This window comes from Haliotis asinina, chromosome 15 (assembly GCF_037392515.1).
Source record: "Haliotis asinina isolate JCU_RB_2024 chromosome 15, JCU_Hal_asi_v2, whole genome shotgun sequence".
NCBI classification, from domain to species: domain Eukaryota; kingdom Metazoa; phylum Mollusca; class Gastropoda; order Lepetellida; family Haliotidae; genus Haliotis; species Haliotis asinina.
This window is the reverse complement of record NC_090294.1, coordinates 43163462-43189363: the sequence shown is the minus strand read 5'-3', so window position 1 is coordinate 43189363 and position 25902 is coordinate 43163462. Positions and strand designations below refer to the sequence as shown.

The following is a 25902-nucleotide window of genomic DNA, read 5'->3' as shown; positions in this document are numbered from 1 at the left end:
ACATGAGCATGGCATTGTCCCAATGCAGCTTCAGCGACTTGCCATTGATGCGTGGATTATCAGGCCATCCTGTCGCTGTCGCACACTCTAGTAGTGTGGATTTGAGATGTTTCGACCAAGATATTCTTGGTTGGGTTCTGTGCCTTCCCCTGGGGCAAGTCCCATCTCCAGTATGGTTTGTGGCATTACCGGAGGAAGGCTGACTGGGCTGCGGAAGTGAAAGATTGAATTCTTCTTGTCTTGCTGTAACCCAGTAAGAAAACCAGCTTCGGGGGGTCAGCCCTAACTGGGTGATGTACGTTCAGTTCAGGGAATAAAATTCCCCTATCTAGGCCCACCACAGAGAGGCGTACATCATCATCATCATCATCATCATCATCATTATTATTATTATTATTATTTACAGATTAGAATGAAAATGCAGCAGAGAGGGTTCGGGTGATCCTGGCACAGTCAGGCTGGTCAAGCTCATCATCAGCTCAGGGCCCTCGCCCCCTCTACACGCAGCCCAGACAGCGAATGGGACTTCTCCCAGGAAACACTGCCTAGTCAAACCCACCAAGAACTTTCCGGAGAATATGGAGGCTCCCCAACACTGCAGCCTTCTGCATTACCCAGATTGTCAGAAGGGCTGTGCTCCCGGTGGAGAACCCGGCCACTCTCCTGATCTGCGTCAAGAGATCAGGAGGTACCAAACCAAGGGCATCGAGAACAATGGGGAGCCTGACGACAGTGTACTTGGGATGCAAGCGAGACATTTCAAAGGCGACGTCCGCATATTTATCATGCTTTTCCTGAATCTTGCCAATCACATTGCTGTCAAAAGGGACAGAAAATTCAATGATATAAATAATTTCATTGGTTTTATCAAAAAGGACAAGATCAGGTTTGTTGGCTGGAATTCGTCTCAGGCTGTATATTGGCCTATTCCAGAGAAGCTTAAAAGCATCATTTTCCAGGACGCCCTGGACATGTTCAGGGTCGTACCATGGATGGACCTCGGAGTCAAAGCCACAGGCATGGCGGAGACGATAATAAAAGCAGCGAGCCTTATTATTATTATTATTATTACATAATGTTTATATAGCGTACATATCGATGTAACTAGTGCATGCTCAAGGCGATGGAATTTTCCCTCGACCATTGGATGTCAGTCTCAGTGGCACATCGTATTATCAATCTCATCTACCTGAGGATAATACAACTCTTGTAGTCACTAGGCACACCGAGTTACTGCGGTTTTGCCCATCTGTACAGGCTACCCTTTCACAGCTTGGTGGACTGAGGAACAGGGACAGTGCTTTGTCCAAGTTTACTGTTCGTTGCTGTACCCGCAACTATGTGTGTGCACGTATTCATGTGGACACCATCTAGTCATCTACAGATTCGTGGATTCACAGTTCACAGAGTTGTGTACTGTACACTAGGGGTTGTGTACTGTACACTAGGGGTTGTGTACTGTACGCTAGGGGTTGTGTACTGTACGCGAGGGGTTGTGTACTGTACGCGAGGGGTTGTGTACTGTACGCTAGGGGTTGTGTACTGTACGCTAGAGGTTGTGTACTGTACGCTAGGGGTTGTGTACTGTACGCTAGGGGTTGTGTACTGTACACGAGGGGCTGTGTACTGTACGCCAGGGGTTGTGTACTGTATGCTAGGGGTTGTGTACTGTACGCGAGGGGTTGTGTACTGTACGTGAGGGGTTGTGTACTGTACGCTAGGGGTTGTGTACTGTACGCTTGGGATTGTGATAACACAGAGTCTGCACACAAAGTTGATGCCAAGGTTTTTACACCCGGCTGCAGGTAGGCTCGATCATGACACTGCGTCACAAGCCTTGCGCCACCAGCAGCCCATAAGCAGATCGATTCACTTTATGCCACTCGGGTAACTGTGTAATCCGGATTTAAAAATACAGTGGAATCTGTCAAAACCGGACACTTTGTAAACCGGTTTCTCCATAATCCATACCACTCTCTGAGTCCCAACAAAAGTGTTCTTGGTTTATCATTAATGCTTGCTATCATCTGAACTCTCTCAATTACGGATTATGGACTAAATGCCATTAGCTTAAGGGATTATTCGTACAATGTGGATATCCTACTGCCCAAGAAAGTTGAGACGACTATAAAGAGGACAATCTACCGTTAGCCAAGTTGACCTCGACAAACACTCCCGATGTCAGAGATCTCATTACGACAGTGTCTACGGTTAAAGGAAAAGGTTCACTTCTCCGGACTAATTTATAATCCGAACAAACGAGTTGGTCCAAGACAGGTCCGTAATAGACAGATTCCACTGTATACCTACCGCCGATCATCAAATAGCTGGAAGAGTATTAGTTATATGGTGTTTTGAAAGGGTGTACGGGACTGTAAGAGCCTCGTAAATCCCGTATGTCCTGTCACATTTCGTATCATATATGTTCAATGGCAATAGCCTTTTAGCGGCACACCTTCTTTTGATACCGTTCCAGAGTTGCCCCCTTGACTGGTTGTTTATCTTGTTGACTTCTGGCTATCGAGAAAGTTCTAAGTGAATGATGATAAAGCCGCGATTTACTCGTACGTTCCCGACACTGTATCAGCATATATAAAGGCTGGTTGTTGTGTTGACGATCACACACACGGAATTACACTCGGAAGTATACTGGAGTTATGTGCCTCTGCATATCAACGTCTGTCAACAACATCATCTACATCCTAGATTGACACTTCATGCATGACTGCTCTCTCGTTGTAACTAACTCCGTTTAGTATATCAGGCATCGATTTCTCGTAACAAACTTAAGCTTTTACTCAAATTTCAAATTGAGTTTGAGTTTTTTACTCAATTGAGTTTTCTCAAAATTTCTGTTTCTCGAAACAATCTCAACTCAAACTCAGTTGAGTTTTAATTTGAGTGCTCGCCGAATAATGTTTGTCCATGTTGTAAGCGGTTTGAAGTGCCTGTAACTTCCGTTTCTAAAAAAACAACATCGTCTGGTACCTACTCCATTGTCGTGAAGTCTTGAATGCCTCCAAGGTTGAGGGTAAACTGGTCAGAGGAGGAGAAAACGTCCTTAGTAGAAGAAGTAAATAAACGACTGGATCGTCTATCATCAAAGTTCAAGGTGTGTGGTTCCGTCAAAGGGACGAAAGTAAAGGGGCAAGCATGGATGGAGAGCGCGGAAGCTCTCAACATGTAATTAAGTTGAATATAAAATATTTCAGAATCTTGTCCTTGAGTTATTATTGCCTATAATCACAACTTGAAGGTACATTCTGTCACGTAGGCAGCCGTGGCGAGCCACCTCCTCGTGGTGGGTGCTAGGTAACGCTAAGAGCTCGCCAACACCCCTGTGTGGATCCGGGGTATATTTGGTCCCCCAACCTGTTTGCCGTGGGTTGAGGCCTGTGACGGTGGAGGACGGGAGTCTGGGGGTTGAGGGCACTGGGAGCTTGTAAACGCGTTTCCATTGCTCAACACACCCCTTTGACCCTTAATTCACCTAGACGGGTGGTTGAATAGGCCCGGTTCACGCACGTGAAACGTTTTATGAGGCGTCAGAATTCTGAAGTAGTTCGAACAATCACACATCTATTGTCATTTGTCTCTCCAACGGCACCAAATTCAATCAAAGCTGGGTATTGCAATCTTCCAGTTGAAGTGTATATTCCAGATCCACTGAGGTGCTTTAAATGCCAGAAATGTGGTCATGGGATAAATTCTTGCTCCAACTCTATTACTTGTGCTCATTGTGGGGAGCAATCTCATGTCACAGAAGACTGTACAAACAACCTTAAAAATGTGTCAGCTGTTCAGGAAAGAATTCCTCCTCATCTAAAGATTGCCCGATATGGAAGAGGGAAATGGAAGTCAATAAAATAAAACATTCTCAAAATATCAGTTATGCTGAAGCTAAGAAGCTTGTTCCCTCTGTCTACTCAAATGACTCTTATGCTTCTCTGGTCTAAATGTTCGTTCAAAATCGAAATCAGATTCGTGTCAGTCAAAACCTGTACATGGAAATCAAGTTGCACAAACTGTGAAAGGAAACCAAAAACTTACTAAAATCAACCAAAGCGATAGAGTCGCTAAGGGTTCAAAAGATTCAGCTTTTTAACAAGTTTGGGTCCCTCGAAGATATGGACACATCTGAACATATCCATCACCGGACAGGGAGTTTATCGCCTACTAGATCAAGGCGTGGTAGATCACCAAAAATTGTACTAAAGTAATGAATCATTCACAAAATCTAGTACAGGGGAATTGTAGAGGGATAAGGACTAATTTTAATGAATTGCAACTATTGGTCCACGATTTTGCACCACGAGCAATCTGTCTGCAGGAAACGCATTTGAAGCAGACAGATCTTTTTAAGTTACGTCAGTATGATGCATATAAATATTTTTCACCTCCGGGTGACAGAGCCACTGGGGGATCTTCTATCCTTGTTAAAACTAGACGTTATTCATAGCCCTGTAACTCTTACAACTAATCTCGAAGCCGTTGCAGTGAGACTTAATCTTCTTAATCTTAATCTTGCACTTACATTAGGCTCTCTGTATATTCCGCCTACTTTAGTACTCCAACTATCTGATCTACAATCTCTCTATGATCAACTTCCAAAACCGTGCCTTATAATGGGTGATTTGAATGGCCACAACCCACTCTGGAGTGGTACAAATACTAACAATAAAGGTAAAATACTGGAAGATTTTATATCCAATAATGAACTGTGTATATACAATGCTGACTCAAATACATATCTGCATCCTGCAACCGGCACCTACTCTTCTCTGGATTTGTCTCTTGCAGACTGTAATCTTCTTCATGAATTTGATTAGACAGTCCACAATGACCACTTCCCAACTATTTTATCAGAAATTTCCCCCATCTGAGGCTGCATCTTACACAAGATGGAAATTTTCTCAGGCAGATTTGTCCTTATTTGAAACATTGTCCTCAACTAAACTCAACCTGCATGTTTTAGTCAAATACGTGATAAAAATCAGCGTTTTTCTCTGACGTTTTAAATGAGATAGCTGCAGAGTGTATACCACAATCCTCTACAAATCCACATGTACGGAAGCCGTGGTTTAATACAGACTGTAAACAGGTTAGAAAAGCGAGGAAAAGAGCAGAGAATTATTTTCGACATAATCCAATTGTCCATAACTTAAATAAGTTTAAACTACTAAATGCGAAGGCACGTCGTACGTTCAAACAAAACAAACGGAGGAACTAAGTCTCCAGGATTAATTCACGCACACATGGAAACATGGAACATGGTTCAGAGAATAAAAGGCAAAGGTTCGAAATCTGCTGTTCACCATCTTGAAGTTGGTGATAATTTAATTACTGACACGTCTCATATTGCCAGTGAACTTGGCGAAACGCTTGCTGAAAACTCTTCATCGGAAAATTATGTTCCTGAATTTCAGAGATACCAGAAGTTACAGGAAAAGAAAAAACTTAATTTTGAATCACATAATGGTGAAGATTACAATGAAGTGTTTTCCTCACATGAGCTACATACAGCTCTTGAGCAAGCTCATGACACTGCAGCTGGTGATGATAATATACACTACCAGTTACTGAACCATGTCTATTGACACTTTTAGATATATGATCAAATATGGAGGTCTGGAGAATTTCCTCCTTCATGGCGTAACGTCATTGTAGTTCCAATACCAAAACCTGGTAAGGATCATACAGATCCATCAAATTACAGAACGATATCGCTTACTAGCCTGGAAGCATGGCATTTTAAAGGATTTACGTGAGTTTGGTTTGAGAGGGCGCTTGCCTCTTTTCATATCACAGTTTTTGAAAGAAAGACAGTTTCAAATAAGAGTGGGTTCAACCCTGTCTGATCGTTTCAATCAGGATCAGGGTGTCCCTCGAGGAAGTATTTTGTACGTCACTTTATTTATTATTAAAATCAACAGTTTATCCAAGGTTTTAAATGATTGAATTGATGGTTCACTTTTTGTGGATGATTTTAATATTTCCTGTCGTGGTAAAAATATGAATACTATTGAACGACAACTGCAGTTGTGCTTAAATAAAATAAATAAATGGTGTCTTGAGAATGGTTTAAATTCTCAAAGTCGAAAAGTAATTGTGTACATTTTTTGTAGGAAATATTAAGCGCATAATGACCCTGAACTACATTTTAATAGCACTCCTATCAAAGTCGTAAAGGAGGCAAAATCCTGGGTCTAATATTTGATTCTCACTTAACCGTCTTGCCTCATATTAAATCTCTTAAAGCTAAATGCCTGAAAGCACTGGATTTGTTAAAGGTTGTTTCAAATTCAAAGTGGGGAGGGGATCAGACTACCCTCCTTCACTTATACAGATAATTGATACGGTCTAAACTTTTAGATTCTGTCCACCACCAAGGTCTAAGATTCTGTCTTGGGTCTTTCAGAACTTCACCTGTTGATAGCCCTTATGTCGAGGCTGATGAGCCATCTCTTGACTAACGCCGTATTTTCACTGTGCTTGACATTAAAATGATCAATGTGGTTTATCTGTTTAGTAAACATGACGCCATATGATATGAATTACAGACCTGAGAACGTGGCAGTACATCTAGCCAAAAGTTTTCAATATGTAATCATGCAGTATCTTGATAAATGAGGCAAATATGTAGTCATTACAATTCTCTTATCCATATTTATCAATTTACATGTGACCATCATGAAACCTTGTCAATTTATGTGCATATTAAATATGATATATTAAAAAAAATGCAAATCACAACATTTCAAAACTGTTTCAAATCCTATTTTTATTTATCTGTACCATTTAACCCCCTGGATGCCACAGGAACATATATGTCCTTCCTCGTCACCCCTCACTTTGAAGTCCAATAAATTTCTAAATATACCACGTACGAGGGGATGTCAATAAGTTTTGAGCCTTGAGCATTTTTCATACCCAGGAGTCACAGCCTATGGTACGACATTGAACCTTGGGGTGTAGATGATGTGATATATAAGTTTTGGTATCCTACTCTCAGAAGTTATTGAACAACTCACACTAACAGAAAGAGACCCCCCTCACGGCAGTGAAAATGAATAAAATTGAGTAAAGAGCAGTAATTAAGTTTTTAGTTCTTGAAGGAAACTCGGCGAAGAACATTACAGAAAGACTTTCAGCAGTTTATGGGAAGTCTTCCCCTTCATCTGCTACCATAAAACGATGGGTCAATGAATTTAAGCATGGTAGAGAGACCATGGTTGAAGACGACCCCAGTCCAGGTCTCCCAACAACAAGCACTAGTCAGAAAAACATTGACAGAATGCATAGACTTGTGCTGGAAAATCATCGAATCACACTCCACGAATTAGAGGAGACCACAGGCATTTCACACGGATCCATCGAGACAATTCTTCATGAACATCTCGTCATGTCTAAGGTGTGCGCAAGATGGGTGCCAAGAATGCTTACAGATGAAATGAAGCACACAGGGGTCACCATAAGCAACTCCACGCTAACCAGATACAACAAGAATCCAGAAGATTTTCACTTTAGGCTAGTAACCTGTGATGAAACCTGGATCCACCACTATGATCCTGAGAGCAAACAAGAATCCATGGAATGGAAACTTGTCACTTCTCCCGGGACCAAAAAGTTCAATGCCTCCAGATCAGTGCAGAAGGTAATGGCGACAGTCTTCTGGGATAGCAAAGGCGTAATCCGCATAGATTACTTACCAAAAGGAAGAACAATGGATGGGGAATATTACGCTAACTTGTTGAGGCAAGTGCGACAGTCAATCAAGGAGAAGCGCCGGGGCAAGATCAGACGTGGTATTCTTCTACATCAAGCCAATGCTCCAGTACACACCTCTCGCGTTGCAGCCGCTGCTGTCCAGGAATGCGGGTACGAAATCTTGCCGCATCCCCCCTACTCTCCAGACCTGGCACCAAGTGATTACCATCTGTTCCCAAATCACAAGAAACACTTCTGTGGTCGTCGATTTCAAAATGATAATGAGCTTATTGCTGCTACTGAGGCTTGGTTTGAGGACCAAAATGGCGCCTTCGACAGGGATGGCATCAGCGACTGGCAGAAAAGATGGAACAAGTGTCTTGACTCACAAGGGGACTATGTTGAAAAATACATGTGGTTCATACCAATATTTTGTGTTTTTCTATGCAAGGCTCCAAACTTACTGGCATCCCCTTGTATACACTTCATAATTTTGAATTCTGCGGAAAATGCCCCGTTTCCGGATACCATCCACTATTATCTCAGACCAAGCTAATGCACTTAAAATTGTCTTTTAAAATAGACTTCATCGTAAATGTCGCCATTTTCCAAACTATACAAAATCGCGATTCAGAGCGTTATTTGCTGTGTATTTTGAAATGTGAAAATCGGATAATTTCTTACAATATTGAATTTCACAAATAGCATATTAATGATCACTGATATCAAATTTTCACGTAACCAGTAATGATAATTCTGAAACGTCGCCGATGAACCCGGAATCCGTTGGGATGTTTTCTTGCAGAATCCGTGCAGAATTTGCCACTTTTCTGCCGTGGAATTTGCTTATTTTAAAAACTGAGTGAAAACTGACTGACAGCCGAAATGAAAAGTAGAGTTAATGTCAAAAGTAGGATCGGTTATACAGATGAGTTAATCTCGTCTGTGAAGGGAGTGGTTGGTGCCTTTCGTATTTTTTGAACATTTCAGCATGAAAAAAATATTCTGTCTAAAGAAAACAAACAACTGATTATTCAGTGCAATAATGTAATGCATAAGAGCTTGTTTTTATCATCCCAACTCTACACGACTGAAAAACGCCTATTGCTTTGTTTGCCGTGATACTCTACCCCCTTGGTTACACAATAATGGAATCGTCTCACCCACTTATTTTCATGGAAGTAGAGTTACGCAACAGGACGGTAATACAGGACAAATTTTATGGATAGCAACTTCTTGGGTTTATTTTTACGACGTTTCGGAGCTTATCCTAGCCCCCTCATCAGATTGAGCTGAACTGAACAGTAAGGTTGAAGAATCAGAACAGGACGGTGTTTACATTTTGCGAAAGTTTTAAATTTGACGTGAAAGTGGAAAATACCTGACTGGATGTCGAATCACAACCCTCCAGAATCGAAGAATAGATCCTTTTGTGATAGACCTGCGATCTGTATCTCATTAAACACTGTTGATTTGTACGCTCGGGAGTGCCGATTGTGCTCTTATGTACTTGCCTCCACCCCGGCATGCGGCAAAATAGTGACAGTGCCGTGTTGTCAAAATGTGTGTTCATGCGACTAGCTTGGGGTTCCTGGAAACTTTGTTTTCATCATGGATGTATTGAGACCAAGCGTACGAGCATAACAGTGACTGCCTTACGGGGATGATTTTTTACATGTAGATATTATTGTGACAAGATGGAGTACGAGTAGCTTAAATCTGATGTTTCGCCACAACCGTTGTCTGTCGTATTTCCCATTTTAAATGGAAACATATATACATATTCCAGGTAGGTAGATGTTTATCAACGTTTTGCTGCAAAATTTTATATAGGTAGGGATGTATAATGGCAAGGCATTCTGATTTATGTGTTAGATATTGTTTATGTTAGGGGCTGTGTATTGTAATTGAATGTTTTTGTATAATAGAGGGTAATATGATAGTGAAATTCCCATAGAATTGTGAAGGAAATATCATATAATTGTATTTTTTTAGTGTGAATAAATGTTTGCTATCAGCATTTCCATCACGTCTGTTGTGTTCATACAGTTCCGGATCACTAAAGAAACACCGACTGCATGCGCCACCGTAAAAGTATATCTGAAGCGTCTGAGGACATTTTCTGTCTGAGCAATGTTTCATGTTACTCACACCAAAATATGAAATATATTCGGTCCTGATTAACTTGAGAAATCTGGCAAAAAGACCACTCCGCTATTACGGCAGTTTCGAATCATTTCAGGGTATTCCAGATCACGGGACAAAACGAGGCAGTGTTTGGTTATTGATGCTCATTTAGGGCAACAAGGGGCTGTGTCAAACAGTGACACGCGTTTAATTGAATAGATGTGTTAACAATATACATAATGTTTGATACACGAATAATTAACAAACATTACAGTTGATAACAGCATCACATTCCAGAATCATGATTCCAGGTACCAGTATGAGCTGAAAAATATTCTGTTGGGGTTTATAATACGTAATTTAAGGTACTGATCTCTTCTGAATCGATATATGACATTTTGTCGTGACTTTTAAATGCGACTTTAACTTTAACAAAGTGCAACTATCGAGACAAAATAATCCATTTTTTTCATAAGCTTTAACGATTTATTCAGTCAATATGAAGATTTTTATCATCACATCATCAGTCACAGAAAGTAAAGCCAACGAACATAATCAATTAATACCAACATATTCGAACTCTTTATGGGTATGTATCTCAGTATGCCTAAAATGAAAAACTAGTGTCTACTCCGGCCTCATCGATTACACCTCTGGCAAACGCAACAGGGCATTTTTATTGTCATTAAAACCCACTTCCTGCTGCTTCGGTTAATAGTGGCATGTTATGACCATGCCTCCACCTTTTTCTGCCGGTGCAGGCCAAGGGGGAAAACTTGGAACAGGTTCTCCAGCTGGCTCAGCAAACACACTGCCACCTGCATAAAGAACCTGCCGGAATGACCCTGCATGACCTCTTGGCACATGACCAATGGGTAGACCAGCTACGTCCTTAAGTACAAGATTCCGCTTCACATATGTAACCATATGTACTGGAAATGTTTCAATTGAGGGTATCCACACCAGACAAGCATTTACGTCGTGAATATTTGTATATTCCCTGTCCACTGCTAGGGATCTGTTAATAGGGGTCTATTCTTAAACTCGTGATAGCCCTTGATCACACTATTTTCCAGTCTAATTGGCTGGCTTGAAGGTGCATGAGAAGACGCTGTAGTGGTTATGGTAGTGATGGACGGCGAGGAACTGCAGCACAGTCGTGTCTTACAGGTTGTGATGAACACCCCCCATGAGTTACCTGGATACAAAGGAAGATTGCTTGACAAAGGACACAAAATAATGTACATGTGTCTTGTTTAAATTTCGTGTCATGAGAAGGTGAGGTACCTTTCACACATGCAGTATTTGGTGATGTATTACATGTAAAACTCACTTTGACAACATATAATGTCGACACATACATGTGTGGTATAGGTTTGAATGTGAAGGGATAAAGTACTCAAAGCGTTGTAAATAATAAACGGCCCACGTCTAGTAAGAACAAAATGCACAATGCGTTTATTTCAGAAATAAATGTACATATCAGTGAGAAGTTATTCCACACTTTCTCTTTGTGAAGGCTATATGCTTTAAGTTTAATATACCTAGTATTTAGTACGATGCTCACACGAAGGACACATGAACTGATCATCAGCTGAAACAGTGGGATGAGTTGAATGTATCCACCCCTTACAAGAATCACATTCCACCCAAACGTGACCACATTCAAGTTCCTGATCATCAGCCCATGACAACCCATACAAATGACATCTTCCACCTCTGCTTCGTCCCACTGCTTTACCTCTAACTGAAGCCTTCTTTGTAACTGACTTGCCCTCGGCTGGAACGGCTCCTTGCAACATAAACCTTACCTTAGCTCTTTTTTTCTCGTTCTGCAAACTGTCTAACTTTATTTAAACTCATGGCCCTGATGCACTCATCTGACGTTACATTGTCAGGCATATTATCAAGTATATGGGTTCTCTTACGCAGAGAAACGCGCTTGATCCGTGGCAGTACCAAACGTTCTTGCAGGATCGGGGATACCAACAACGTATTAACATCAACGGAGGACTCTCCATCATCATCCTCAGTCATCAAACGATGTAGCTGCACTAGCAAGGAGTTCCAGTCCAGACATGTCCGCAGTGGTTGAGGTCGCATCACGGACACTGGTAGTCTTCATGCATTACTTGTCAAGACGTTTCTTGTAAGTATCAAAACATGGAGACAGACCAACCACATCATATCCCTCCTGGATGTGTTTCTGATACGTCTCTCTTACTGGTGTTGACAAAGCATCTTCAAGGGATCTTAAGGCCATAACAGCGCCTGTATTCTCATCTGACATACTGGGTGTTTGAGTTACACTGGTCGCATTAGAGCTGAGTACTTCATGGTCGTCACAGGCTGCTAATGTGAGTCCAGGTTACACATGATCCAGTGTGATGACAGAGCTGTCAACCGGGAAGATGCTAGATGATCGGAAACTGTTGATGACTGCGAGAGGCTTATAAAATAACAGAAATGCCTCTAGCAGTTTTTCAGCAAATGTTTCCTTTCCAGTGGACATACCTGGGTGCTCTCGGCTGTGCTACCTGGAACTACCTGGTTCCAACGTGTCTTTAAGGGCCCAAACACCCCTTTGTCGAGAGGTTGCGTAACATGTGTAGCATTGGGTACAATCCTGTATAACTCAATGCCCCTTTCCTTAGCATCCTGGATAGCTTGGAAATCCATATGACTACTTACACTCTCGATCAGGAGGATCACAGGTCTTTCCCTCCTACAGTGCTGATCGAAGTGCTACACAAAGGCTCGGAAAGCAATTGCATCCATCCATCCATCCCTTTTGGTTTTAAGCAATGGAACTCCCTTCATGTGTACCTGTCAACGGATTTATAGCCCCTTGGTTTAGGTGCCGGGTATACAAAAAATGGAGGCATCATCCTGCCATCTGCACATCCACAAAATATCACCGTGAACCGCTGCTTACTTGATCCTCCAGATACATGTGGAACATGTGAAGAAGTGCTTCTTCTCATGGTTGGTCCAACCATTGTATTAGCCTTGCTCCCCATGGCAAAACCAGTCTCATCAGCATTCCAGATTCTCTCTGGTTAGTCGATGAGGAAATCCTTGAAGTCATTATACCATCTATCGATCCTGTGTTTGGATAGTTTAGCTCTGCTAAACTCAAGGGGTGTTTCTTTTCTGGGTTGAACAATGTGTGAATTCCTTTTAAGGAAAGAATGGTACCAGTCATAACCCGGTCTGTTATTTTTAAACGGTGTTACTCTAGTTTCCTTTATGACTACGCTCTGTACAAAGTCTGAAAACTCTTTTAACCACAGCGCCATCTGTTCCTCCTCTCTTTTTTGTTGAAGAAAGGCATAGGCCCATTTTCCTTATTTATTTCTACTTCTCCCGATAACCTACGATAAAGAAAACCATACGAGAGGTCATACATTTCTGCAGCCTTTCTGATGGATACCTTTTTGGTCTTGACATCATACAGGGCTCTTCTCACTCAATGATGTCTAGGAGTGGACGGAGAACTGCTCTGCTTGGCTTTATACTTTTGTTTGTGCTATTCTTTTCGCTTTCTGTATAGCGGGGCTCTGTTTCTTCCTGGGACCTACTTTTCTGGATCTTAAACTATGTCTTCACATGATGAATTATCTGAAAGATTAGGCTACAGTAGTTTAGTAGCTGTTTCACATTACACTACACTGTAGCTGCACCGTATATGTATACTGTAGCTGTGTTTGTACCTTACAAAAAAGCATCATGTTTTTGAAAAAAAGCTTTAGATGACTTGGAAAATCAATTCAACCCCAAAGCATTGTCAACTGTTTTCCAGTCATCATAACCTAGCTATTACCTGGTAAACTGTTCTGTACCGCAAATTACGTTTGGTGACATGAAGACCAAAACGTTTTATGTATCTACCTTTAGCAAAGAACATCTAAAACAGACCCTAGAGTGAGTATATGTTATAAATATAGGGAACTGAAGTAACATCCTGAAACTAATTACTTTATTTCAAAAGTAATTAACATTTTTCGGCTGCTGACCGGGTTGAGATGACCCCTATTTTCTGGTGATCCGGAACTGACTTGATCACGTGGTTCCATAAATTGCTTATTTCTAAAACAATATGGCGGATGTGGAGATGATTTTTGTTGCTTTTTACAGGTGAAAAGTATTTGTACGCAATGGATTGTTAACATCAAGCAACTTGCTTCTATACTTATTTGAGACGGGTGAGTTACCTTTTCCTGCCTTGCCAACGACACATTACCCGATGATAGGTTTCCTCCTTACAGGGCGCGCAAGTAAACTTGCGTTTCAGATCGAGTAAAACAAAATATATCACCTTCAAGAGCACTGTCTAGGCTTTAAAATGAGAGGCGGCTGAGTGAAGAAATCAATCATGATTTACACTTTCTGGAGGTTATTGTACGTGGCAGTGATCCGGAATAGCCGTGATTCGGAATAGCCGTGATTCGGAATAGCCGTGATCCGGAATAGCCGTGATTCGGAATAGCCGTGATTCGGAATAGCCGTGATCCGGAATAGCCGTGATTCGGAATAGCCGTGATCCGGAATAGCCGTGATTCGGAATAGCCGTGATCCGGAATAGCCGTGATTCGGAATACCCTTACCCACTGTATCAGTCATGTTGGTGGTCAAGCTGAAGTACTGCGGCCATCTTGTATATAAATGTGTAGTGAAGCGTGGTGAAATCAGACGCATGTTCAACCAAAAAATTTCGAACTGCATAGATCTATGTGGCAAATTCCCGAGTCAGCGTCAAAATCCATGGAGTTGTTGTTACGACCCGCCATCATTATGGTCAAATGGAAGTACTTCTCACAATAAGACTTGTCTGATTTTTCTCAACAACCCATCAGAATCCAGTGTTTTCTTGAGTCATGCTGTAGAACATTCATTTTACCATGACTCAAAAAATGCTGTAGAATATTCATTCTACCATGACTCAAGAAAATACTGGATTCTGATTGGTTGTTCAGAGAAATCAGACGGCATCAATTCTCTCTCTCTCTCTCTCTCTCTCTCACACACACACACACACAGAGAGAGAGAGGGGGGGGGGAGAACGAGAGAGAGATGTTTGGTATGTATTGTGCGTATCTTGATTTGCATTGTGATATACATATATGACCTTTTACCTTATCAAAATTGGTATGCAGGGCCATACTGCAGTTTGTCACATATGCTTAGATGTATACCTATATTAAGTATGCCTTGTTTGTGTTCAGAAAATGTTAAACGTAATTGTATGCTTACTTACAGATGGATAGTTGCTGTTTCACAACAGTCATTTTTTATATTTTTTTCAAAGGTTTAATCGCAAGATCCTCTGTGAGGGATCATCAAATCCCAGACAGTAAATCTATAAACCCTTCACAACTATTTGTCTTTACTAAATCTTCACGAGGTATCATTGTTACACGAGTAAATTCACACTGACAATATTAATATTGGAATTATTAAATTTATTCTCATTGCTCTTAATAATGGAGATGTTATGATACATTAGTTATTGTTATTACATACCATTTTCAAATGCAACACTGATTTGACTGTCCCTGAAAATTCGACTGTCATGTACGCTCCCAGGCCATTTGGCCACACGGTTTATAACTCTGAACTGTGCATCATGACAGATCATCTGCCACAAGTAAAATAATTATTTGTAGTGGAAATTTGATATTCATATTGATTGTGAACTCAATATTACGTGGTCACATTTTACTATATCTTTATAGATTAATTTTAATAAACAAAATTAATTCAATTTTTACTATGATGCAAACAATTACAATGCAATAATCATAAATTTCTTTGAAACAAATTCATTACTTTTTATTTTTTGACATTAAGTTCTATCAATATGAACAATCTGAAGTATGGAAAATATCTTTAATTAGCAGAATTTCAATACATTAGCTCACGTGAACATTGAGTGAATGGAACCCCTTTCTGTTCACATAGTCACCCTCGTCTTTATAGGGGACTGTGATCCTTATGAATGTCCCATCGACACACCCCAATACGTTTGGAAATCCGTGTACAAAATGTGTACACAATCATCTACATTTAGACTGAAGTGATAACGACACCATAGGCGATATCTTTGTAATATTGGTACATGTCATTCGGCTTCGCAGGTCAACTTTTTCATTTCGACACCGCATTTAGATTGATCTCCATTTACGTAACATCCGGTAAGGATTCTTGACCGTGGTTTTGTTATGACATTTACTGCCTGAGGAAAATAAAGATTCTTACGTGCAATCTTGTAAAACATGGACTAGCATGTGTCTGTGTCCGCTGGCATCTTAATGAAGCGCTGTACCAGGGGAACAAACGCTCCTCAAAAGTTCCTGATAGACCGATAAACAGTCGATGCGGAAATACTACGGTAAGTATCAGCAATCAGGGAACAAAACCCACCGGTCGCCAGAGACCGGAGGGAGACGAGCACTTGCGTCCGAGGAGGCAGGGGGCAGCTCCTAGCTGTCTCTCACCTCAGCTGGCCAACTTTCAACGACACTATGAAGAGAATAGAGTCAGGCCTGAAACGATAACACGCAAACACCGAGGGGTTTCCAGAGGGTTGCTGCGGTCGATCAATCCTCTCTCGACCCTAGCCTTGTTTCTCCGACGGCGTTGTCTCCTTCTCCTGTACGCCATTTTGATCTCAAATAATGACTGAAGTTACCTATCTAGCAGACTCAAATAATTTGAGTTTTTAACTCAAGTTGAGTCGAAAAAAACCCCTCAGTTTTGTTTGAGAAATGCATTTTGCTGGGTTTTCACAAATTTGAGTAAAAAATCAGACTTAAGTCTGAAAGCAGACTTAAGTTTGTTTAGAGAAATCGGGACCAAGACTATGGTGAGTTAACATTTGATATTTGTGACCCATTATATTTGACTTGTGACTAACATGCATTGCGCTGTAAATCAGTATATTGATTCATTGTAACTTGCTCATTGTTTGCTCAATATATTATTACATAGTTAAGACTTGTCTGTGTTATATTTTGCTGCTGGTTCAAAGGGGTTTTCGATTTATTAACCGTAACAATAGTAACAAAAACAATTTGTATTCTTGACACATGAATGAGAAATACAAAAACCTGACAAACTACACTACAAGAACCCAAACGTCACAGATACAGGTGTAAAGCCAGCATGTAAATGTAAAACCATAGACAATACAATGTTTAGCAGGCTCCACATCGTCAACAACCGAGGGTTGATCACCATACTAGGGGCCATGGAGTCTTATGGTACGTTTGCCTCCTGCAAGCTAGCTGGATGTACAACATCACATCATCCGTTGTGGTGGATTTTTTTTAATATATTTACAAAACGTATTTATCAAAACATTTCAACAATTCAATTCTAAAAAATCTACTAAGGTCGGCCAAGCCGAACGTAGTCAGCCTCAAAATGAAACAAATGTAGCTGTTTTTTATGTTTTACATTTCTACATATCGCCCAGCGGATACGTGATCAAATTGTGCACTTCAAGCTGCAAGCATAAAATGTGGCAGATTGTAGCTTTTATCCTTCTTATTAAAATAGTTTGGGGGAAAAGAGAATTTTTCTACTGTTTTTTATAATTGTTTATTAAAAAATCTCTTATTTTCATAAACCATACATCAAATTGTAGGACATTCATGGCTAACCATTATTCTTCTATACATGTGTTTTGTTTTCAACTTTAACGGTTAGATCAATTTATACGTGACTACCTGAAAATGGTCAAACTGAGGGACATTTTTCAAAATGGCCACCATTTGGACTACATTAGTGACATACGTAACAACACTGAATTTTCAAAAAAAATGTTACCTCAGCTCTGATAAATTAAGAGTCAAGAATAGTGTGAGAACAAATAATATATCATATGATTTACCTACATGTATTATGTATGAGTTTGGTTGGTTATAGATCACCATAAAAAGTAACGCAAGCATGTTTGAGTTCAGCATCAGCGTCAAAGTAGCTGTCTCTTCAATTTGTGGCAAGTTACTCAATCATCTCTTAAGTGTACATGTAACTCTATCCAGCTTACGTGGTCACATTTTACTATATCTTTATAGATTAATTTTAATAAACAAATTCAATTTTTACTATGATGCAAACAATTACAATGCAATAATCATAACTTTCTTTGAAACAAATTTATTACTTTTTATTTTTTGACATTAAGTTCTATCAATATGAACAATCTGAAGTATGGAAAATATCTTTAATTAGCAGAATTTCAATACATTAGCTCACGTGAACATTGAGTGAATGGAACCCCTTTCTGTTCACATAGTCACCCTCGTCTTTATAGGGGACTGTGATCCTTATGAATGTCCCATCGACACATCCCAATACGTTTGGAAATCCGTGTACAAAATGTGTACACAATCATCTACATTTAGACTGAAGTGATAACGACACCATAGGCGATATCTTTGTAATATTGGTACATGTCATTCGGCTTCGCAGGTCAACCTTTTCATTTCGACACCGCATTTAGATTGATCTCCATTTATGTAACATCCGGTAAGGATTCTTGACCGTGGTTTTGTTATGACATTTACTGCCTGAGGAAAATAAAGATTCTTACGTGCAGTCTTGTAAAACATGGACTAGCATGTGTCTGTGTCCGCTGGCATCTTAATGAAGGGCTGTACCAGGGGAACAAACGCTCCTCAAAAGTTCCTGATAGACCGATAAACAGTTGATGCGGAAATACTACGGTAAGTATCGGCAATCAGGGAACAAAACCCACCAGTCGCCAGAGACCGGCGGGAGACAAGCACTTGCGTCCGAGGAGGCAAGGGGCAGCTCCTAGCTGTCTCTCACCTCAGCTGGCCCATTTTCAACGACACTATGAAGAGAATAGTGTCAGGCCTGAAACGATAACGCGCAAACACCGATTCCTCCGACATGGTTTCCAGAGGGTTGCTGCGGTCAATCAATCCTCTCTCGACCCTAGCCTTGTTTCTCCGACGGCGTTGTCTCCTTCTCCTGTACGCCATTTTGATCTCAAATAATGACTTAAGTTACCTATCTAGCAGACTCAAATAATTTGAGTTTTTAACTCAAGTTGAGTCGGAAAAAAACCCCTCAGTTTTGTTTGAGAAATGCATTTTGCTGGGTTTTCACAAATTTGAGTAAAAAATCAGACTTAAGTCTGAAAGCAGACTTAAGTTTGTTTAGAGAAATCGGGACCAAGACTATGGTGAGTTAACATTTGATATTTGTGACCCATTATATTTGACTTGTGACTAACATGCATTGCGCTATAAATCAGTATATTGATTCATTGTAACTGGCTCATTGTTTGCTCAATATATTATTACATAGTTTAGACTTGTCTGTGTTATATTTTGCTGCTGGTTCAAAGGGGTTTTCGATTTATTAACCGTAACAATAGTAACAAAAACTATTTGTATTCTTGACACATGAATGAGAAATACAAAAACCTGACAAACTACACTACAAGAACCCAAACGTCACAGATACAGGTGCAAAGCCAGCATGTAAATGTAAAACCATAGACAATACAATGTTTAGCAGGCTCCACATCGTCAACAACCGAGGGTTGATCACCATACTAGGGGCCATGGAGTCTTATGGTACGTTTGCCTCCTGCAAGCTGGCTGGATGTACAACATCACATCATCCGTTGTGGTGGATTTTTTAAATATATTTACAAAACGTATTTATCAAAACTTTTCAACAATTCAATTCTAAAAAAACTACTAAGGTCGGCCAAGCCGAACGTAGTCAGCCTCAAAATGAAACAAATGTAGCTGTTTTTTATGTTTTACATTTCTACATATCGCCCAGCAGATACGTGATCAAATTGTGCACTTCAAGCTGCAAGCATAAAATGTGGCAGATTGTAGCTTTTATCCTTCTTATTAAACTAGTTTGGGGGAAAAGATAATTTTTCTACTGTTTTTCATAATTGTTTATTAAAAAATCTCTTATTTTCATAAACCATACATCAAATTGTAGGACATTCATGGCTAACCATTATTCTTCTATACATGTGTTTTCAACTTTAACGGTTAGATCAATTTATACGTGACTACCTGAAAATGGTCAAACTGAGGGGCATTTTTCAAAATGGCCACCATATGGACTACATTAGTGACATACGTAACAACACTGAATTTTCAAAAAAAATGTTACCTCAGCTCTGATAAATTAAGAGTCAAGAATAGTGTGAGAACAAATAATATATCATATGATTTACCTACATGTATTATGTATGAGTTTGGTTGGTTATAGATCACCATAAAAAGTAACGCAAGCATGTTTGAGTTCAGCATCAGCGTCAAAGTAGCTGTCTCTTCAATTTGTGGCAAGTTACTCAATCATCTCTTAAGTGTACATGTAACTCTATCCAGCTTAACTGAATCAGAAGTCAATTACAATCACCTCCACCTTTGCACAATGCAGTGCACGGAAGAGCTACATTTACGCACTTGACCTGTTTGAAATTTTTCACGCAATTCATCAATTCCTGACAGCTCATTGGTCCCTTCGGGACGGTTGACCTTAGCGCAATCAGCCTCATGAAGGTGACTGAAACAAGAAAGCACTTGTTGAACACGAAAGGGAGAATACTGGACAATGTACCCCCAACAGAATCAGCTTTGATCCAACATATAAAGAAAGGTGTATCATGGGAGTTATGCTTGGGGACAATCTCTGATGAAAGCACGAGATACCAAGCACTCTGGATTGGGGCTGGCAACACGTCACTGTGAGAGAGCTCGGACCTCTGTGGACGAATTTCCTATTCAAGTATCGCACACATTTTCGAACCCACCAGCGTTCAACTGCTGCTCACAAGTCACAAGTTGTCTTTACCCTGCTGAATGGTCACTGAATGGAATCTGTAAAAATTCTACATCTTATATTATGATCTTGTTGTGTCATGTTTACGGACCATCAAACTGGACATGGCTTTCTTTTGCCGCCTAGTAGATATATCAAGCAAGCAATTTTTTGACGGAGATTCTCCCAATACTGTACACAACATATTTTTTATGATTTTGTCTGAGATCATGCCAGTATCCTGGAGGTAAAAATGACATCGTCGCCTTTCCTGCAGTTTTTAGAAATATTGTACCCCAATATGATGACTAACATGTCGGTAACAACACATATGTGACATTTTGGATATGGCTTTGCTAGCCATTCCTTCAAAATAGAATGGAAACTTTTCAAACATTAGAAATAAAGAAAATATTCTACTCATCAAAAGTCTAGAGTAAATGTAGTCACTTACTTCAGTCAACCGCTCTAAACTAGATTTGTAAAATAATCCATACTGTTTAAATTTTGGCCCTCTTTATACATGGACTGGTGTATTGTAAACAAAGGATTCTCGTCATGCTCGGTGAAAACTTTACACCATAACGCAGCTGCTCACGTGCACGATAGTTGCCCGTGTGTTTTGGCAATTTGATGTATGATCATCAGGCAATCGACCTATAAGGTTCGTAGTTGTTTCCTCCAAGTTAGAGGAGAAATTATTCTTCTATCGTTGTAGTGAGTGTAGTTTTACGCCGCACTCAGCAATATTCCAGCTATATGGCGGCGGCCTGTAAATAATCGAGTCTGGACCAGACAATTCAGTGATCAACAACATGACTATCGATCTGAGCAATTGGGAACCGATGACATGTGTCAACCAAGTCAGCGAGCCTGACCACCAGATCCCGTCAGTCGCCTCTTATGACAAGCATAGTCGCCGTTTATGGCAAGCATGGGTTGCTGAAGGCCTATTCTACCCCGGACCTTCACGGGTCTCAAGCATAATATATAGTGAATAACAACCAAAACAGGTAGTGAGTGTTTTAAGTTAGTCTAAAGTTTTGATGGGTAGCACAGTTAGGCCAACTACTTTTTGACCGACCCTCGTGTCAAATGAAAATACCCTTCACTGTTTTAACACTGAAATATTGACCACGCGTGGTGGAATAATCAATACAAGACATGACTGACCATGATTATTTCATCAGAAGAGATACGAATATTGATGGAGAATCCGCACGACACAATTGTAGGCCATACAGAGAACATGACTCACTTATTTATCATGATACAAACAGCATTCTCTGCCTGCCAAGGAAAATACTTTTCACTTACAGAAATAGGCAAGATAATAATGAGACAAGTGTCCCTTAAAGCTAAACTAACATGTCTACTAGGGCAGCTTCAAGATAAACATCAGCTGATTTTATCGTACAAATATATGGGACAGAATATTAATGTATATTAATGTATTATATATATGTACACACACACACACACACACACACACACACACACACACACACACACACACACACACAAAATAAATGTAAGTTCATGGTCCAGGTGATACATACATTATTTAATTAAAGACAAAAGTTTGACGACCCTGGCCTTGGTACCGATATACTTTCTTCAATTCTAACCGGTTTCACATTGAAAGTACTGACAGCCATGACGAGGGCACCATTTAAGTATTAGTTTACATTGACAACGGCGCTCTTCACTGCAGAAGAAGTATTGATTTCGTGAATGCTGTTTCCCCAATAGACATCACTCGACAACTGATGCAGGCTTGGTGTCGTAAAAGACGCTGCTCAAGTCGACAACGACACTGAGACATGATGGAAGCGTTACAACTATTTTACGGATGTCTTTTCTTACCCATCTACTTTTGTCAAGCTGACGGAAGTGACTGGTTACAGACATCTGATCTGATTGATTCGTCTCGTGAAGGACCATCAATATGGACCGCTAACGTTATGAACAAATTTCAGTGTGAAAGTCTTTGTACGAAACTGAGGTTATGCAGCTCAGCAAATTATGATCCACAGAGAAGAGTGTGTCAAACAGTTGGTTCATCAACGAAATCCTCCAAGGATACGCGTGGACAAATTCACCTGAAGCAGCCTAGGGTGAGTGTTATATCTATATATATTGTCTATCTCAGGTTTAATCCCGCACTCCAATATTTGAGATATATATCAGCTGGTATTACATAAACACCAATGATTGGTATAATTAGCGTTATCTTAACCAATTTGCTTACGGTCACTTGCTCTCAAAGAGGTTTTCAGTCTTGACCACCAAATATATTTAGTCGCCTTCACGTCAGGCAAAGCTTGTCGGAGACCAATCCTAAGACGCTCGCTGTACAGTCCAGCCCCCTGTTGTGTACTCGGATATTTTATTGCAGAAATGAGCATGGTAGGTATATTTTCATTCGAATAAGGATGGGTCTCTAGGTGAACACATACTTGTCGTAAGAGCCGATTAACAGGACCATTTGGTCAGTCTCGCTGATCTGGTCATCGTATTCCAATAGCGTAGATCGATGCTCATGCTGTTGATCACTGGATTATCTAGTCAAGACTCGATTATTTACAGACAGCTGGAATATTTCTGAGAGCGGCGTTAAACTAAACTCACTCATGGATAATGCGTAATACTCAAGGTCTGTATGATTATCCACGACACTTGGGATATTCAGAGATTATACTTTCCATGATTTATATATAAATAGTAGCAGTATGAAATGTTCATGTTATACAGCATACATGAATAATATATAGCTGCTTGTTATATACCTAGAACTGTACGCTCGGTATTATATATCTACAACTGTACGCTCGGTATTCTCATCACTTTCTATATATAAATAGTAACAGTAATGAAACGTTCATGTTATACAGCATACATGAATACTATATAACTGCTTGTTATATACCTACAACTGTACGCTCGGTATTATATATCTACAACTGTACGCTCGGTATTCTCATCACTTTCTATATACAAATAGTAGCAGTAATGAAAAGTTCATGTTATACAGCATACATGAATAATATATAACTGCTTGTTATATACCTACAACTGAACGCTCGGTATTCTCATCACTTTCTATATATAAATAGTAACAGTAATGAAACGTTCATGTTATACAGCATACATGAATAATATATAACTGCTTGTTATATACCTACAACTGAACGCTCGGTATTCTCATCACTTTCTATATATAAATAGTAGCAGTAATGAAAAGTTCATGTTATACAGCATACATGAATAATGTATAGCTGCTTGTTATATATCTGCAACTGCCATTTTCCAGCTATTAGCTGTGAAAACCACTTACTCTGAATACCAGAATGTGAAGATAACTGACTCATGTTAAATACCAGTAGAGATAACAGTCATATGTCATGTACAAAGTAGAAAGGGACTATGAAGCTGAAACTGATATCTTGTCATACAGGTGAATGTTTCATGGACACCACTTGTTGTCTGTTGAAGAACATGTATCTTGTCGATGGTATTGTTAATCCCAGTACGACTGCCAGAAATGGATGATGTGTGTATGTGTGTGTGAGGTGTGTCTGTGTGTGTGGTGGAGGGTGTGAGGGAGATTTTACGCAGTAAATAACTGTACAACAATATTGCCTATTCTCTGTATGCAATGTATGCACTGGCTTTATCTTCTTATTCATGCAATGAAAGGCGCATTATTACTTTCAAGCTCCCTGAAATTGATAATTGAAACCTGTTAGCGAACGACTTCCAAACAGAGAACACTTGCCATATATGAAATGTAAACAATTGCTCCGTACATCACAAACTGTCACACGCGGGGTTTTCGTTGTTTGCCGAACTGTTTTCAATGTAAGTTGTGCATGGGATATTCGTAAATAGCGCTCCAAGATACATAGAAGAAAGATAAAAGAAGAAAAAATAATGAAATAATGACTCGATTTAATGTGACGTTGCGTTAATTAATTCGAACGTTTTAACTTAACATTGTAACCTAAATGCATAAATATTTTGGGAATGCATTAAATGGTAGCTTCCCTGATTGCTGATAGTGATATTGAGGGAAATGCATTGTCTATTTATCACCTCGTGCACACCTTACATATATGCGTACATATTTTACGACAAATGAAAGAAAGCACCTTAAGACGTCGGTAAATAATTTAGGCCTTAACCAAACCCTCAACAAACCTTGAAAGAAATATAACGTGCTTCCTTTCACTATTTGTCCACGTAAACATGTAAGCATGACGTTTCTAAAACCAGCTTGAGGAGAAAACGCAATTCATCATTTATATCTAGACACTCATGTACACGTATAGTCGTCAGTATACAAACGGGCTCATAAACTATAGGTGACAAAATTGTGAAGAGGTACTTTTCTCTTTTCATGTATTTGACATGTCATTGACAGGTTCTTTCAAAACTCGTGTTTTAACACATACTCAACAGCAAAAGAAACGTTGTTTTCGAAAGCAAATCTCATGAAAGTAATGATTACGGATCCGGTCTCGCAAATGCCATTTATGGGTCCAAACAGAGAAGAGTAACAAAATAATGAGGTATTTCTAGTGGTGGTGTTGTCATTGGTAGAATGCACAAAATTGAAACAAAAGGTGGGAAATGGAATTCTGTCCCATCCAGCTGCATCCAAAGTATGGCTGCCCTGCATGAAAAGCCTCAAAGAACCTATTATTTGTACATAAACATCATTTCAAAACCTGTTTGACCCAAGAACTTGGAATTCGTGACTCATCAAATATTGTCACATACGAAGTCAGTATGGCAGCTCTGACAACATTAGCTGTTCTTGTACTGAGATTCTTGGTTGTATGTTAAGAAACAATGAAAATATTAAAGGTATAGTCATCAGTGATACGGAATATAAACTGGATCAATACGCTGATGATACTAAATTATATCTTGATGGAACTGAGAAGAGTTTATATCTTGCTCTTGACACAGTTAATGCATTTTATAAAATGTCTGTTTGAAAGTAAATTTAGATAAATCTAAAGCAATCTGGATTGCATCAATAGCTGAATCTACTTATAAAATATGTAATGATCTGAAAAGTGAATGGGTAACAAATGAATTTGATGTACTAGGTATTAACTCTAGGCATCTAAGAGAAAAAGACATTTAACACTTGATAAAAGTAACAGTAATAAAAACCCATTGCTAGGGTTTTTATAATTACTGTTATTTCCAAACTAGTTCATATATTTTTTC

At 39.7% G+C, this 25902-nt stretch overlaps 2 protein-coding genes across 2 annotated transcripts in view; one reads left to right on the top strand and one right to left on the bottom strand.

Moving 5' to 3' along the window:
* LOC137265490 (sodium-coupled monocarboxylate transporter 1-like) overlaps positions 1-25902 on the bottom strand; it is a 118608-nt gene that overhangs the window by 79457 nt on the left and 13249 nt on the right. The gene's annotated exons all lie outside the window — the stretch shown is intronic.
* Positions 22488-25902, top strand: part of LOC137266140 (sushi, von Willebrand factor type A, EGF and pentraxin domain-containing protein 1-like) — a 56314-nt gene continuing 52899 nt past the window's right edge. The window contains exon 1 of the mRNA XM_067801629.1: positions 22488-22778. Coding sequence (XP_067657730.1) covers positions 22488-22778 — 291 coding nt within the window. The remainder of the gene's footprint in view (positions 22779-25902) is intronic.